We start from the raw sequence: 17,908 nt of genomic DNA on the forward strand, positions 1-17,908 counted from the left end.
CTTTTCCTTTGTACTGTAGTGCGGATAATTGAAATTACTATGAAGTCATCCCAGGGACAACAGTGTATTATATTTGGCCAGTTATGATACATGTAACATTTCCCCATCCATCTCAATACCTTTTCATATGTATCACATATGTATGCTTGTTAGCTGTGGTAGAGGATTGAAATGGAAGGGAGCTAAACATTTTGACTGCGACAGTTAGTGATTTCCATTTGGTGTCCTTTGATCAGTGGGGGTGTCCATTAATGGACGAGGAGGAGAGGCGATTTCTTTCCTTTTGCCACTCCTAGCACCTTAAAAAAATTCAGCTTCAGGCAGTTGAGAGATCTTCCAGAACAGGGTGGAAGGTGGAATGGGGGGAAGTGTAGGGGGAAGGAAGAAATGGCAAAAAATATCTCTCTTTCTATTCTGTTAGCAAACACCTCTGCTGTATCTAAAACCTTTTTGTGACCACAGTGCACCAATTTGGATTCCAATCTTTCTGACTGGCATGCTGCCTGAACTATTTCTTACCCAATTCCTTGATGGAACTTATAATTTATGCTATACAGTATAAACTATTCAGCATCCTAGAAAGACTTAATAATTCAAGTGCTTGCTCTCCCCACTAAGGGTTAAATTTCAAAATACTTAAGCTCCTCTGGAAATGTTTTTCATGAGAAATGAATGTGGGCTTAGCTTAAAAAAAAAAAGTGTTGTGATAGTGAGGCTACCTATATTGATAAATGTTGAACTGCTTGATTTATTTATTTTTAGTAAATCTGGGTCAAGCGTCTTTTGAAGCCATGGCCTCTATTGTAAACAGACTCCACAAAAACCTCGAAGGAAACCAAGACCAGCATGGCAGAAACAACCTCCTCACCTCATATATTTATTACGTTTTTCGCTTGCCAAACACCTCTCCCAATTCGCCATCTTCAGGTGGGTTCTCTTTTTGGGGGGTAAAGGTTGGAACTGAGGGGCATGCTTCTCCAGGTGTTATTCGTCTTCGGGTTTGTCAGAGGCTGAGCCTAGTTTTAGCAAGAGAACATGTGAGTTAGTTGACACAAAGAGCGGTGCACACAACCATCGCTTGGATGCACCAGAGTCCCTAAGGCTTCCCAGTTTCCACCTCCACACGGTTGCTCCCCATCTCCTGTCCACACATGCTGAGTGGTCCCACAACCTCAAGGAACATATTTCTATGGGATACAAGCAGCTTCAGCTGGAGTGGGTGGTGTCAAAAGATCTCCCTTCCCTTGCGGTTTGTTGAATCAAGGCTCATCTGTTCAGGCTCTTTTCCTCACCACTAAGTGCAGGCATCTTGATGAAGGCAGTGCATGAATTCCAGACCAGCTGGGGCTTCCAGTGCCTCCTTTGAAAGCTTCAAAGGCAATCATTTTCAGAGACCGATGGGAAGTGAAGGCAACACAAGGGATGACTTGAACCCAAGGGATCTGCCAACAGCGCCATTGAGGAAGCTGTGGAAGTGACTGGTACTGGAAGTGGAACTAGTGTTGGTTTGGTATACGGTATTCCGCCTCATGCCACCTTGTTGAATTATGCTGTGCTTCATTGTTTTAGGTTCAGGTGGCTTGGGAGGATCAGTCCATTACGCCACCATGGCTCGTTCTGCTGTCAGACCAGCAAGCCTAAACTTGAATCGCTCCAGGAGCCTTAGCAACAGCAACCCAGATATCTCTGGCACTCCAACCTCGCCCGATGATGAAGTCCGATCAATCATCGGGAGTAAGGTAGGATTGCACTTAGCTGAGGGTGATAGCCCAATATTTTTAATTCCTAAACCCTATTCAGGTAGTTAATCTCTTACATTTTCAAACCCCACTGGGGTCCAGGCAGTGTTATCCGCCCTAACCTGGATGCAGCTTGTACTTTAAAATGTGCCGCGATGTCCTTGCTTGTTCAGGAAGGCAGCGCTCAAAGGGTGTTTGCAGCCGTAAGCAGGTTACTTTTCAAGGTGCTCTACCTGCACAAGGACAAAGGCAACGAAAGAGCAGACTCTTTTATTGTGAAGTTCTGACCTTTACTTTTTCCTTTCGGTCCAAATTATTTTATGAGCCACTTTAAAAGCGTTTTACACCCAGTTACATGAAAAATCAATCGAAGGCACTTTATTTTTTTAAGTCATCGCCCCGTTTGTATAAAAGGGCAAGATGGAAATGGAAGCACCAAGGAATTTAATAATTTTTGAATGATTAAAAAAAAAACCATTTCACCCCAAAAAGCGACACGTGTTGTTCTTATTAAACATTAAAGGCTTTGACTGGGAGAGCTCAGAATATTTAAGTATCCATTTGATGGTCTTGCTAATTAAACCACCTTGACCTTTTTGTGAAATGCCTGAGGGAGTGATGTGCACATGGAATTTACCTTGGATATGATAAGTTTTATGTGAGCTGCCTGGCCTTGAGTAATTTGGCAATAAAAATGGATAGAAGCTTTCTTACAGAAACATATTCTGCTTTTTAATAAGCTGGAAGGAGTAATGCGACAGCCTGGCAGAGATATTGTAAAACTCTGGGCACATCAAAATCAGTGGAAACCCTCAATTTTGCTTTGGAAGTGTCATGATTTCTTTCCCCGACCAAAACCTGATTTGGGGCTTTTTGCTATGCTTCTGAAATCCTGTTTTGCTTTAGAAAAAAATATAGATTGGGTCCAAATTATGGATTGGATTATTCCAGTTCCTGCCCTGCACCCAGGGGGTGAGAGAGTGTGAGGTGGGAGCTGGGGGAGCGGAAGGAGGAATACAATACAAGGACATGATTGGCACTCAGACTGGCCAATGGATTTTTAAAAGGCAGGTGGAACACCAACCAACCACAAACTGCATCTTACAGAAATTTTGATTGCAGGACTGTTCTTGCCCCAGCTTGTTGAACTTTATTTACTGCGAGTTTCTAAACTCCTAAGAGTGCTTTCATATTGCTCCATGGTTTATAAATTTTGACTCCGAGACCTGGATTGTTTATTCATTATTTATCTGCCAATGTTTGGTTCAGGGACCTTTGGTCCAAGTATAAAATGCCAACAGGATGGCTGTAGCAATTTACTGGAGACTAGGAAACTTTTGAAACAGCAATTTGGGTGCATCTGTGTGCAGATATCGATTTTTGTGTGCCCAGAAATGTATGTGGACAGGTTTCATTAGTCTGAGCTGGTGAAGAGAGGCCTGATGAGGCTACTTTCTTTGAAGTAATAAGATAAAATCCTTGTTACACCAACCGCTCAATAGTCTCAGTGGAGAGGTTATGTTAAAGTAATATGTTTGAACATAGAATATGTAAGTTTATGTCTAAAGTCAATGGCTAGAACAAACACCATTAGATGTACTGCTGGATAAATGTTTAATGGTTCTTGTATTTGTTTAAAAACCCACAAAAATGGTTTCTTTAAGATGTAATCAATGACCCAAATTCAGGCAAAATAAAAAAAATAGGGAAATTTGAAAAGATGCCCTTTATTGAAGACATCCATCTTTTTAGCATGTGAGCGTGTGTGTGATGAGGAAATGAGAGAAATAACCCATTGGACTAAAACGTAGTTAGTTTTAACAGTACTAATTGTATGGAATACACTCTGGGTTTCTTTGAAGGAATTGATTTTCTCTGCGTTTTCCTGTACTGTGTGGCATGCAACATGTAACATTTCTTTCCTTTCCCTGCTGCTTTCTGTTATATGCCCAGGGCTTAGACCGCTCCAATTCCTGGGTAAACACTGGTGCTCCAAAAGCTGCCCCATGGGGATCCAACCCCAGTCCAAGTGCAGAGACTACACAGGTGGTGTCTACATTAGAGCTTTCTTCTTGCCTTGGCTAATATTACCTTATAGAACATCTTATCCTCCCAAGTTTACACTGTGGTCTCCTTGACCTGCCTTTATCTATTTTGAAGAGTTCCATGTCCTCATTCCCCACCCCCACCACCGCCACACTGCATGAAAAACCACCCACTTGCCACCACTGTTTGTCCTCGCTTTGTGTTTCAGTTGTTTCTGGGTTTGTGAAATGATGATGCTATATAATTTAATTTCCTTCCCCCTTTCTTTATAATCTACCTCTACAAAAGTTCTCAATGTTAGGTGACACATATTCCTAATGGAAACATGTACAAAGTATCCCCTCCCCCAAATATAAGTTGTTGTTGTTGTTGTTTTGGTAACATGCCACATTTCCTTTTTACCATTTTCATAATGCATTTTTCTTCCTCATCCATCCCTCCTCCTTTTGTCATGTGAATAGGTCACTGCAATTAAAACCGCATTGTTGTATATGTTAGATCTTAATCTCAGCTAATAACATTTGGATACTGTGGGGTGTGTCATAAGAGATACCTTTGTTGCAAAGTATGAAATATTTGGAGTCTTGACACTATAACCTTAGCTGCTTGCTTCTTAACACTGCATGATTATTGATTTATTGGCTATTTGTACCAACAAATGAATGGGTTGAAGTCAGTTGAACATACCTCTCAGCTTTATCTACAAAAGCAAAACAACATTTTTCCAAACCCAAACAAATCTGATAGAAATGAACATTGTTCTAGTCAAAAAGCCGTCAAAATTAAAACCAGATTTAAGAATCAAAAAAGTCACGTTTAGTGCAATAACCATTGGTATTGGATTATACTTTGGAGGTAAGAACCCTGCATTTGTTTAAGCTGGAAGGAATGGCGCTGATATCTTAAAGTATACTGTTTTCTTAATATACACGTCAACAGACTATAATGCTGCTACACACCAGTTTCATGCTTTGCAACAATACATATCTTTATGCAAAAACTTTGCACTTGATTTTAAAGAAGCCTGAGCCCTAAACCCTGCAGATGTTTTGCTAAACAAATTGCATTTGAGACTTTGTAAGCCATGGCTTATGAAGTCAGGGTCAAGCTCCCCTTCTCTCCCCTCTTCTCCTCATGCTGCACGACAGCTTTGGTGTAAAGATCCTGGTTTTTGCATCAAAACCAAGGAACTCTTGTCTTAATGTCGGTTAACGAACAAGGAAAATAAGCGGGGATTAGATCACATCCTGACTTAGTTCCTGATTTGTTAATGAACATTAAGTCAGAATTCCACAATGTAGATGTTCATTCAATGGTTTCAATGCCCAAATTGGATGGAGGTGGAAAGGGAGGATGCTTGGCCCCTGCATTCATTCCCAGCTTCATAAATCTTGTCTTATGATTCCTCAAATGATTGTCCGGACTGGGCCTTTATTTGACGAGATGCACAAAAGAATTTGATACCTGGATGTTTCTGTTTACTTTGTTGATGTGCGTAGCCCCCAGACTGCAAATGTCACCCGCAACCAACTTTAATGTGCTGTCATCATTCATTCATTTCCCACTCTGTAGGCTACAGACCGAAGTTGTAATCGTATGTCTTCGCACACAGAGACGTCAAGTTTCTTACAAACATTAACAGGACGGTTGCCAACTAAAAAGGTAGATTTTAGTGAAGACAATTTAAACATTGTATGGAAGGCAGGGAAGTGTTAAGTCATTATAAACCATTAAAGCCATCACACTTTAGTGGGTTCCCCGCCTTTGTGTCTTGATTTTGAGAGGGCTGAGTCAGCTTAGAGCCAAGGTTGCTCAGCTAAAAACCAGGGCTTCAGGCTGTCATAAAATGTTTCAGAAGATTCACTTAGGGTTTCAAAAGAGTTCCCCTCTCCAATTTTAAACAATTCTCTCAAGAATAGTACAAAGATTTAAGCAGATGCGCAAGAAATGTGGGCTCTGCAGAGGCTCCCACTGGCCATTTTCTGTCTTGGTTTTTCACAAATTTTGGAGTGAAATATGAGAACTGGAAAAAACTCCTGCCATCTTTTCCATCATCCTTCCCATTCATTCTTTACTTCTTCTAAGTGAGGGGAAGAGATAATAGCACTGCTAAACTTTTATCCTGCTAGGAACCTCCACAAGCAGGTCTTTTCCACCTACTGCAATGGAAGGTAGGGGAGGAACAAACAGGAGCTCCTTCCTGTCAAGTACCTTCCAGGGATGAACTGTTTCCCTCCTCTGCCTCCTATCTTCTTCCAGGAGGCTGTTTGTGCTTCAGAACTCTATCTTACATTTAGCTTCAGCCAAAGCATAAATTGTATTTTTAACACCTCTTAGGGAAGTGTTTGTTCTAATGTTGCAGGGGCCTCATGGTTCCATAGAATAACAGAATTGTAGAATTTTAAGGGGACCCTGAGGGTCATAGTCCAACTCCCTGCAATGCAGGAATCTCAGCTAAATCATACATGTCAAATGGCCAGCCAACCGCTGCTTAAAGACCTTTGCTGTTTTGTCTTATGCCCCTCTGGTAAGATCAAAATGAGAGAGAGGAGCATGTTGTCAGAAGCAACTGTGATAACATGATTATGTTCACTCCAGTAGTGTCCCTCTCACCTCCCCAGGCTTAGGAACGAACTACTTCCTTATGAAAGCCTGATTTTTAAAAATGAAACAAAACAACAAAACATCCCTACATAATTAGCTGTCAATTATGCCCCTTTGTGGTGCCAAGATAAGAAAAACAAGAGGGAAGGCAACAATGCACGAACCAGAAGAGAGAAGCTCATGATGATTTATTCAGCCTAATGCCTTATGTTTATAATCTTTGCCAGAATCACAGAGCAAATTATAATTTGCTTTGATAAAGTATCATCCTGTGTACCTTAGAGGTTCTCCTTTTCTTGATTCTGTTAAGAAAAGGCTAGGCAAAATGTTTAAAACTAAAGCAAGCATTTTGAGGGAAAGAGAGTGATTTAAAAAAAAAAAAATCCCCACTGATAATAAAATTCTGGACCAAGGTGATGTGAAATATTTCTCACACACAGTACACACTGTGGTCTGATGTTGTTCCCCAAGTATTTCATCAAAGCACATTTACCATTGCTGTTCCCTTCACACTCATTGTTTTGCTTACTCTCATCCTTCACTGTGACTGTGTTCGGACATAAATGCTTAACCATGATTTAGCTTTATGAGAATGAGCTTGGCCTCCCCCTGGACTCACCACTTCTCCACTATGCCTGTGAAGAGGAGGCTAGAAGCTTCCACTTTTCAGATTAAGTACAGTTTAATACGCCATTCAAACCTTAAACTGGTTAATCTTAACTATGGTTAGGGAAAAGAAGCCAACTTCATATTTGTTTCTATCAACCATAGTTAAGACTTAACCACAGTTCATCCATGTTTGAATGACTCAACAATCTTTGCTTAATTATAATAATAAAAAAAACAGAATCAAAAGCTTCCAGATTCCTCTAGATATCTGCATTGGGGAAGGAGAGAGGGATCATATGAGCTAAGGGAAGCTGGACTTGTTCTCTTAAGTCTAATACAGTGGTGCCTCGCAAGACGAAATTAATTCGTTCCGCGAGTCTTTTCGTCTTGCGTGGTTTTTCGTCTTGCGAAGCACGGTCCGTCGCAACTGCACCTCTTCAAGCGGCTTTAAGAAAAAAGGAAACAAACTCGCAAGACATTTTCGTCTTGCGAAGCAAGCCCATAGGGAAAATCGTCTTGCGAAGCAACTCAAAAAACGAAAAACCCTTTCGTCTTGCGAGGCATTCGTCTTGCGAGGCATTCGTCTTGCGAGGTACCACTGTAATGCTTTAGTATTATGTCCACACCAACCCTGTGTGTCCATTGTTACTGTTGTGTTTTTTTTAATGGATTGTGTGTTTGAAAATTATCATGCAACTGATACTGAATGTGAATTTGAATCTGGCTAGCTTTTTCATGAAGAACTGGCCTTACAGTGGGTTGTCTGCAGTGGGAGTGTACGGGAGGCAGCTCTCCAGCAAGCGTGGTTCTTCTTCGAGCTTATGGTAAGAGAACAAGGAAATCTGCTTCATTTTCTCTCTCTTCTGTTTCACCTTAATTCCACTGATTTCCCAGGTGCTTGTGCTAGTGCAACGCTTGAAATGCCCTTGAATAATTCCACTAGGTAGTGTGAATTAGAGATGAGACAGGACCTTGGAGGGGAGGGTGGCAGACGGCTTCTCAAAAACAGTTTTGCAGAGTCCCCTCAGTGATGAGAAGGGGCTCCGAAGAGTGTAGAGAAATGTTTGTGGGGGCATCCCCATTGCGAAGGCAGCTGTGAGAATGCTCCATGACTTGGCCTTCTGCGCTGCAGCCATTTCGTTCAAGGTGCTGGTGGTCAGCATGGTTGGGTGCTGCCAAGGACTACATTCCAGGAGGGGGCCTATCGCCCAGCCCCTGTTATTTACTATCCGCTTATGTTCACTTGTTTCCCCCTGAGTGGGCAGTGCCATGAGCCTTCATCTTCCTTCTGGCCAGTGGTTCAGATTGGGCCCAGAGTGAGAGGAGGAGTGAATGGGGAGCAGTGATGGTGGTGGTGAGAAGAAAGACCACTCAGGAAGGAGATACCACTGAAAACCTCTTATTCAAGGGCCCTGCAAAATTTGGATCCAGCACCAGTTTCATTGCTCACTCTTGCATTGTGGCAAGGCAGGGAACAGATCTTCTGGTTGGCTCTGTGGGGCTTTGACTTCGCCATGTAGGAAGCTTGTCTTATACTGAGTCAGACCTTTGGTCTACCTAGCTCAGTGTTGCATACACTGACTGGCAGCAGTTCTCCAGGATTCCAGACTGGGTACATACCAAGCCCTACCTGGGGATACTGGGGATTGAACTTGGGACCTTCTGCATGCAAATCAGATGCTGTACCATTGAGCTATGGCCCTACTTACTGTGTAATTTTAAGAAGAAATAAAAAGGGAAAGCATAGCTCAGAAGCAGCAGCAGCAGCTTGGGCTGGGAGCAGGCACACACACACACACACACACACACACACACACACACACAAAAGAAATTTGAAAGGAGAGGACAGATGTATTTTGCCCCACTTGAAACACCAAGAAATGTTTAGAGGTGAAAATTCTGCCCCTCACTAAACAGGATGGATCTGTAGCTATTGTTGTGACTGGTTTGTGTTAAAGAAAGGCATCAAATCACAGTGCTATCTATCCATGGCTGATTTTTTTTCTCCCTACTCTCTCCCCTTGCAACTGACTGCAACTTATAATATATGTTCCCTCCAGGTAAAAAGTATGGTGCATCATTTGTATTTTGCTGACAAACTCGATGCTCCAAGGAAGAATCGTTTTCCGGAGCGCTTCATGGATGACATAGCTGCTCTGGTCAGCACAATTGCCAGTGATATAGTCTCCCGGTTTCAGAAGGTAATGGAAGAAGTTCAGCCGTGCTCTTGTCAAAATTTTAACCGCTGATACTGAACGATAACTTCCAGATGATGCAAGACAGATTCTTGGATGAGGGCCTTAGCATGAAGCCTCAGTGTTTATCTCTGTTCCTTTCCTTTCATTCCCTTCTGCCCCACCCCAATGTAGGATGCTGAAATGATTGAAAGGCTCAACACTAGCTTAGCCTTCTTCCTAAACGATCTACTCACTGTTATGGACAGAGGATTTGTCTTCAGCCTTACTAAGGTGTACTACAAACAGGTAAAGTCTCTGGATAAAAAGAGGTGGGGATGGGTTGGCGTGAGGTGAAAGCAGAGAATCTTTGGAAACTGCAGCAGGGAAGGGGAAAGGAGGAGAGTAGGAGCAGAAGGAAAGTTCATCTGTGAAGCAGAATTCGTAAGTGCATACTGGTGGAGTGACAGGAGCTTCACTTTCAGTTGTCAATTTGAGGCTGGTTCCATGGCAGTTTCAGGGGAAGCCAGGGCACTGAGCCAGTTTGACATCTGATGAGAGGGCATTCCACAGAGTGGGTGGTGCAACTACCAAAATACCTTCTGTCTGGTTCCCTGTAGTTTCACTTCTCTCAGTGAAGGAACCACCAAAAGGCCCTTGGAGCTGGACCTCAGTGTCCGGGCTGAACAATGCGGGTGGAGAGCCTCCTTCAGCTATACTCCGCCAAGGCCGTTTAGGGCTTTAGGGCTTTAAAAGTCAGCACCAACACTTTGAATTGTGCTCAGAAACATACTGGGAGCCACTGTAGGTCTTTTAGGACATGTTATGTGGTCCTGGCGGCTGCTGTCAAGTCAGTCTAGCAGCCACATGCAGGATTAATTGTAGCTTTAATTTTTTTTCGGCAGTGGCTTCTTGTGGCCTGTAACTCTTTAACTGTGCTTTCCCCGTCTTTACAAGGTGTCATCCAAGCTTTATTCCTTACCCAACCCGAGCACCCTTGTGTCCTTGAGGTTGGATTTCCTCCGCATCGTCTGCAGCCATGAACACTATGTTACTCTGAATTTACCATGTAGCCTGTTGACACCCCCGGCATCCCCGTCACCTTCCGTGTCTTCCGCAACATCTCAGGTGAGCAGGGTGCCTAGAAAAGACATTGCTTGCCTTGTGGGAAGAACAACCCAGTGTGTGGTGGCAGCACTTGTAGAATGAGGTACCTTTTCCAAGTACTGTTCTTCTTTGAATGTAGGTTATCCTTTGGTGCTCATTTGTATAATCAGCATGCAGACTCGCTGAGGAAAGTGCTTTAAATCAGGCTTTCTCAAACTCGGCCCTCTAGATGTTTTGAGACTACGATTCCCATCATCCCTGACCACTGGTCCTGCTAGCTAGGGATCATGGGAGTTGTACGCCAAAAACATCTGGAGGGCCGAGTTTGAGGTAGCCTGCTTTGAAATATATGGGTGCTGGACAACCAGGAGAACAGAGAATCTCCTAGGGAAAGGCAAGCACCATTTTGAACATAGCACCTCTATCTTTACTGGATAAAGCCAGCCAGGTTGACTGGCAGAGGACTAGATGGTACAGCACTCACCAAGCATCCTAAGGTCAGTGTCCACCACGATAATTAAGAGCCTTTTCAGAAAACTTTTTTCAACCTTTTTCCACTTGTGGTTGTCGTGTCCTGTTGAGATCAACTATTGGTTAAGAATAAGAAGACAGATTTACTCTTATTATAAGCCTTGCACTTAAAAACAATTATTGTTTGTTTGTTTTTTGCACAAAATGGAGGGAATTTGTCTCATGTGGTTGTTACAGCATAAATGCTCTATGCAAAATGCTGTAGAGCTTAGATAAATCCAATTTTTGAAAGAATGTGAACCGCATGCAATTCATGACCAAGCTTACCTGTTGCATACAAATTAAATAAGGTGAACGGAAAGCAAATCTATATTGCACATTTTAATATTGCACATTATTGGAACAGTAAAACGTAACTTACAGCAGGTATACTATATGTACTGAAGATAATTTAAGCTGTGCGTAACTGTATACTGCTTGTATATTTCATGCTCCTTGACTTTGTATTTAAGTTGTTAGGAGGAGGAGGATGGAAAAACTTTATCCTAGGGATGTGATTCTATATTCAGAGGTGTAGCTCATGAATTGGGAAAATTCTGGCTTCACTTACTGGAAATACAGAAAAATAGAGAGCAGTGTTTGTGAGAGCTTAGCAGAGTGTATGTGGAGTCTTTCGCAGTTCTGTAAATAAAAGTCTTAGATACCGTATTTTTCGCCCTATAGGATGCACCGGCCAATAGGACGCACCTAGTTTTTTGGGGGGGAAATAAAGGGAAAATTTTTTATCTCCCCTCCGCCCCTCAGCCATAGATGTCTGCCCGAAGCACGGGGCGCTCTGCTTCAGTGCGCCCCGCGCTCCGTGCAGCAGGCTGCTATCCGCAGCCTAGGGAGCCCTGCGGGAACTCCCACGGGCTCCCCAGGCTTGCTGATAGCTTCCTGAAGCCTGGAGAGCGAGAGGGGTCAGTGCGCACCGACCCCTCTCGCTCTCCAGGCTTCAGCGAAAGCCTGCATTCGCCCCATAGGACGCACACAGATTTCCCCTTCATTTTTGGAGGGGAAAAATTGCGTCCTATAGGGCGAAAAATACAGTATGTTATACAAGACACTTGTTTACGGTTGCTCCAGCCACATTTATAGGATTACCAAATGGTCTGTTTGTAAAATGTAACCTGTCCGGAGGACAATGCAGTCAACACGTCGCAGTCTGAAATACATACATTAAAACTTAACAAAGGTTGGTGTTTGTTTCCATAACAGAGTTCTGGTTTCTCAACGAACGTCCAGGACCAGAAGATTGCAAATATGTTTGAACTGTCCGTGCCTTTCCGCCAGCAGCACTACTTGTCAGGCCTGGTGCTTACTGAGCTGACTGTCATTTTGGATCCTGACGCAGAAGGGTGAATTTTACAATTCTTTTGGGCGGGATGGAATAATTCAAAGGAGATCTAATGTTTCACAAGCAGAATTCTGCCTTAGGCAGGGCTGCATTCAAATGTGATATTAGAGGGAAAAGAAAGGAAACAGGTTCTTCCTCAAGTTCCAGCTGCTCTCCAGATCAGCACCTCTGCTTTGATTGCTATCCGAAGATCTTTCCTACCAGAGCAGCCTTTTTATATCAATATTATGAGGCAGCCATGTATATACAGGGTGAGAGCGTGGGCTTCTCCATAAACATAGTCACTTTCATGGTGTTCCATCTACCACAAGATTGAATTCAGTGCTAGTTCTACTGCGCATAGACCCATTGAAGCTGGTGGACATGGCTAATTTAGGTTTATTAATTTCAGCAAGTTACAACCCATAGAGTCAATGAGAACCCTATTGATGCATGGAGCTCTGGATCACAGCCAAAGCGTAGTTGTATTAAGATTTGATTGCCATAGACCTGGACACTAATTTCCACTTTGAAACTAATTGTGTTCATGCAGGTTATTAAAAATCCAACCATTTCCGTTAACCCCAGCTACACAGGGGTGTGTGGTCCCTGCCCTCAAATCTGCAGGCAGATTTGCAACTCTGTAATTGGCTTACATTTATGTCATAGATAACCCCATCTGGCAAATAGGAGGTCTGTGTTTTTAACGTGGTTTCCGATTCCCCAGGCAGCCTGTTGTAGTGCCTTGTAAATAAAAGCACCTCTTTGCATGTGTGTAGTCTCCAGCACATGGACATTTAGGTTGCAAGCCACACTTCTGGATCATCACAAGTTGTGGTGGCCACCAGGGACTCTGGATGCAGCAACTAAGGCAAAGATGCAGAAGTCTGATAAGAAATTTACAAAATGGAGCAAAGAGGCAGGAAGTGTTAAGGGAGCCATAGCAACCAAGTATATAGCCGGCAGGAGAAAAAGGAACAGTAGGGGCATCTATAAGCAGCCCCTGCTCCCATTGACTGGGCTTTGGGGGAACCACCATCGGTCATCCTTCTGCTTATTGACCCATTACTTTCACTATGCCGGTTGACTGAAAAGCATTTGCTCCATTGATCTGTGTGGAGACAGGTGAGAAGCATCTGTAAAACTGGTTCACACCTTTAGCTGCTGCAAAGGTGGTGGGAGCTAAATACATGTTTGAGGGCCAATTGGCTAATGTTAAAGGGTTTGCATATCAACAAATCCTGTTTCAGTGGTTAAACCAGGGGCCGTGAAATTGCCATCTCCATGACCATGATTCATTTACCACTTTACTGCAGGTGACAAAACGCTGACATCTTTTAATACAGGTGTGCAACTGTAAGACACACTGCACGCACAGACAAATGCAGTATCAGTAAGCGTGTTGGTGTAGGTGTGTGTTTACCAAGTCTTATCTGCTCTAAAACTATTAACTAATCCTTCCAACCCTACTCGTATCTTAACAGTTTGTTTGGATTGCATAAGAAAGTCATCAACATGGTACACAACTTGCTGTCCAGCCATGACTCCGACCCACGGTACTCTGACCCACAGGTAAAGGCCCGGGTGGCTACACTGTACCTGCCTCTGATTGGTGTGATCATGGAGAGTGTGCCCCAGCTGTATGATTTCACAGGTATTTCATATGCTTTCCCCCCCCCTTTTGCATTAAGAAAAATGGCAGATTAACTGCCAGACATGTTGTGCTGCTGCCTGAGTGCTGTCTTTCACTTGAACAAGTAACTTAAAACAAACAAACAAACAAACCAAGGGATTCCTAAGTGACATCCAGGAAATGAGTCCTTAAATCTTCAGGAGTTTTCATCAGCGATCAAATTTTGCACGTAGTCCCAAAGCTAAACAGAGCAGGATGTGTGCCAATGTCTTCTCCACTGACTTGTTGCTATCTCATGTTGAGTTCTTATTTATTTTATTTAAAAGGTTTCTAACACATATACCCTTTTTCATCAAAATGTAATGTCAAGTTGGAATACAGTCACATCAATAATAAAGCACAACAAAAATAAAACCCACAGCAATTGAGCTTTAATGGCAGATGCAGTCAGATCTGGGCCAATTAATCAGATCCCCTCCAAGCCTTGCTGAAAAAGATATTTAGTGGATAGTGGGCCTCACACAAGATGGTAATTGATTGGGCTCACTGACTGAAATGTTGGGTTTGTCTGTACACCAGTATTTTAACAGGCTGAGAGTACAAGATACAGTTCTGCTGTTTAAGCTAAGCACATCTAACCTTATAAATTGTCTGTTTGGAATCAGTGTTGGTCCCAGATTTTGAAAGGCCCTTGAGCAAGAAGTCCACTTTCCTGCCACTGTGTCCATTCCCTGTCCATTTACCTTAGATCTCTGGGCCCAGTTTGTACCATAGCCCAGGAGTATACTTTTCCTTCTCCTTGTTCTTGTTACTGTTGGCATGCCTGAGGAGGCCAGGGGAACAGGCAACAGCAACGAGGAAGAGGAGGAGAACTGGGGATCTCTAGGGGTCACAGTGGGGCACCAGCTAGAATGTGAGCCTTGGCAGCTGCCTGACGATACCAACTACTGACAACAAACCTACAGTGCTGGACTGCATAGAATGAGGCAGGTTCATATGTTTCTACTGGCAAACTGTTTGCAGGGTTGGTATCGTGAACCCAGGGAAAGAGGCAATGCTACACTTACATCCAGATAATTTATGAGTGTACCTTGAACATAGCTTTACTTGCTCGCTTGCAGTACAGTGTAAAAGGCGTTATTACTCCTTAGCCTGCAAGTTAAACAATACTTAAGGGACAAATTGGGGAGGGTGGTAGCGGAGTGGGATAGCCTTGTTGCAGTGGGGCTTCATTGGGACTGGCTTGTTTCTCTACAGAAAACCACAACCAGCGCGGACGGCCAAGCTGCACAGCAGTGGAGGACTATGAGAGCGAGGGTGGAAGCATGATAAGCCAGACGGTTGCCATGGCTATTGCAGGAACCTCCGTCCCGCAACTCACCCGTCCCAGCAGTTTTCTCCTAACATCATCGGTACAGAGAAGTGTTTTTCCTCTAGAACGCCTGTGAACAGACAAATGTACATGTCCCGTGTTTGCAAGGCAGCAAGAGTGGGTGGCAGTTCTGATCACGGAACAGATGGCACTACTTGGAACATAGAGGGTGGGTGGGAGGAGGTGACGGATAGATTGCGCTGCAGCAAAATTATCTCTGTTCCTGGGAGATAGTGGTGTAATAATAAACTCTTTGGCTGCACATCAAGATTTAAAACCTCGCTTCTCCATTGTGAAACACATTGGGGGGGGGGAATGCATTTTTAGTTAAAATTCAGAGGACTTGCATTAGGTCTGTTCAATCAGTTTGAGTATTTTGGTGCCTACTGATGTCTATCCTGTGTAGATATTGTGTGCTCCTTTAGATGACTTAGCATTTTACATTTGTTTGTTTTTTTAAATAATCTTGTGTGTTTTATACTTCATTATTGCGAATCACTTCAGGATAGCAGTGTGAAGCAATGGTTAAAATGTAGCAAACTAACTAAATTATTTAATTAATTAATTTTAAATGGATTTCTATTCCATTTTAAAATATATTTCTCAAGAAAGCAGATGATAGATAGATGATAGATAGATAGATAGATAGATAGATAGATAGATAGATAGATGATAGAAGGATAGAAGGAAAGAATTGACGTTTTATATAGTTCACAGTGATCCACTTCATGGCTATGTCAGTACTTAAAACCAGTGTAATAATTACAATAATTTTCTTATTTATATAACTTGGCTGCCCCATAGAATATTTAATGCACAATAAAACAGATTACTACTACTACTAATTAATAATTAAAATAAATTCAACCAGACTCCTTCCAGAAGAACAGAAGAGTAGCTGGTTGAGTAATATTCCAAGCAGAAGAAGTGGTCCTGATTCTAACTGGTTCTTCCTCTGTCTTCAGACAAATAGGCAACATTCAACATTTTCAGCCGAGTCAAGTCGGAACCTTCTGATCTGCCTCTTGTGGGTCCTGAAGAACGCTGATGAAAGTGTCCTACAAAAATGGTTCACGGACCTTTCTGTGCTGCAGCTTAACCGTTTACTGGATTTGCTCTACCTCTGTGTTTCTTGCTTCGAATACAAGGTAAAGTAACTGCAAGACAATTACGCTCACACGTTTTTCAGAGAAGTGAAAGCAGTTTACATGTGCCTGATTGATGGGCGATCATGCACATGCTCATCGCTGCCAGCCTAGAAGTGGCCGGAACATGGGGCAGGGCGAGTTTGGCTTATTCATGCTCTGTCAGCATACGCAGGGGTCAGGAACAGCACCCTCACACAAAATGGTTGCCGCTGAATTCAGAACCACACAACCATTACTCAGTTAAAAGTGGATCTTCTAATAATGTTTCCTTCGTGTTTCTCGCCCTTTAAGTCTCCACCAAACCAAATTCCCATCAGAAAGGGAAACTAAATTCCTGTTTTCGAGCTTCTGGAGCCCTGCTTTGCTCAGTATACAATCCTTGCTTGGGATTGTACCCACTGAACATTATTGAGAGCCGTTGAGTTAGTACCATCTCCTTCCTGTTTGTTTGGAAGGGTCTTTCTCTGCTTTGCTGAAGGAACAACTGATTGATTCAAATTTCTCCATGATTCACAATTCTCTAGTTAGCCAAGGATAGGCAAGAAAGCAAACATAGGATGATTCAACACTACCAGTGCTATTTTTCTAGGAAAACGAGGTGCCGGAACTTACCATGAATGCTTCCCTCATTCTTTTAGAATGACAGTGGCGTCCCACCTAAGAAGTGCCGGAACTGAGTTCCAGCAAGTTCTGACTGAAAAAGAAGCCCTGAATGCTAGAAATATATACCACTTTGTAGCAAGTTTAACTGTCTTAGCTTCCCCCAAAAGAAAGATTAGAAGTAGAAATTGTGGATACTGCAAATTCTGTGTTAGATATAGGAAGCTGCCTAAATAATTTGCTTTATTTGTGTATTAAATTATAATGGGCTTTCTTTGTTTTTAAAAAGGGCTGACTCTTGTTTCATGTTCTGTCCTCTTTCTTGTGAACTGTTCAGGGTAAGAAAGTGTTTGAAAGAATGAACAGCCTGACGTTTAAGAAGTCAAAAGACATGAGAGCGAAGCTTGAAGAAGCTATACTTGGCAGCATCGGGGCGAGGCAAGAAATGGTACGGCGAAGCAGGGGACAGCTGGGTAAGTTGACGCTTTCCCCTGACAGAAGGGGCTGAAATGGGAGGCCCCCTTCATGCACTGTGCTAAGGCAGCTCTGTGTGATGGACAGGGAGAGCGGCCGCAGTCCTCCTGCAAGCATTGACCCCTGCAGTGACAAGGCAGGCCAAGCAAAGCAAATCTGCCTTGTGCAGGCTCAGGCTGAATACCAGAAAGAGGCAGAGCTTGGATGTTGCTTCAGCAGCAGTCAGCCTCCAACTGAGTCCTGTATAGGAGCAGTGATTCAGTCCGCTTTTCATGAAAGCTGCCCCATGCCAGCAGTCCTTTACTCTGACAGAGCAGGGGAAACATTGGTTGTACTGGGCCCTCTGCAGTGGCGCCCTCTGGAGTCAGCGATGTGACATTCCTTGATACTGAGCTAGCCTTGAATTTATGAATAGTAAACTATTCTGATAGTGCCAATGACATATTATAGTACAAAGGTGGGGAACCTCAGACTCGAGGGCCAAATATGGCTCTTCAGACCTGTACATTTGGCCCTCAAGGCTCCCTCCAGGTGATGCCCCATTCAGGACCCTGGC

The 17,908-nt window shown here is 43.2% G+C and overlaps 1 protein-coding gene across 15 annotated transcripts in view; it reads left to right on the forward strand.

Moving 5' to 3' along the window:
• Positions 1-17,908, forward strand: part of DOCK7 (dedicator of cytokinesis 7) — a 117,270-nt gene that overhangs the window by 73,978 nt on the left and 25,384 nt on the right. For 9 of the 15 annotated variants that reach the window (XM_083621218.1, XM_083621212.1, XM_083621219.1 and 6 more), the window contains exons 23-35: positions 763-927; positions 1,570-1,739; positions 3,693-3,785; positions 5,358-5,447; positions 7,727-7,822; positions 9,059-9,199; positions 9,368-9,481; positions 10,130-10,300; positions 12,008-12,147; positions 13,610-13,779; positions 15,016-15,170; positions 16,096-16,278; positions 17,216-17,351. In XM_083621218.1, the coding sequence (XP_083477344.1) occupies positions 763-927; positions 1,570-1,739; positions 3,693-3,785; positions 5,358-5,447; positions 7,727-7,822; positions 9,059-9,199; positions 9,368-9,481; positions 10,130-10,300; positions 12,008-12,147; positions 13,610-13,779; positions 15,016-15,170; positions 16,096-16,278; positions 17,216-17,351 (1,824 nt within the window). The remainder of the gene's footprint in view (positions 1-762; positions 928-1,569; positions 1,740-3,692; positions 3,786-5,357; positions 5,448-7,726; positions 7,823-9,058; positions 9,200-9,367; positions 9,482-10,129; positions 10,301-12,007; positions 12,148-13,609; positions 13,780-15,015; positions 15,171-16,095; positions 16,279-17,215; positions 17,352-17,908) is intronic. The other 6 variants (XM_083621226.1, XM_083621213.1, XM_083621214.1 and 3 more) reach the window with 1 other exon arrangement.

The sequence above is a fragment of the Podarcis filfolensis genome (assembly GCF_964270895.1).
Source record: "Podarcis filfolensis genome assembly, chromosome: 6".
In the NCBI taxonomy this organism is placed as follows: Eukaryota; Metazoa; Chordata; class Lepidosauria; order Squamata; family Lacertidae; genus Podarcis; species Podarcis filfolensis.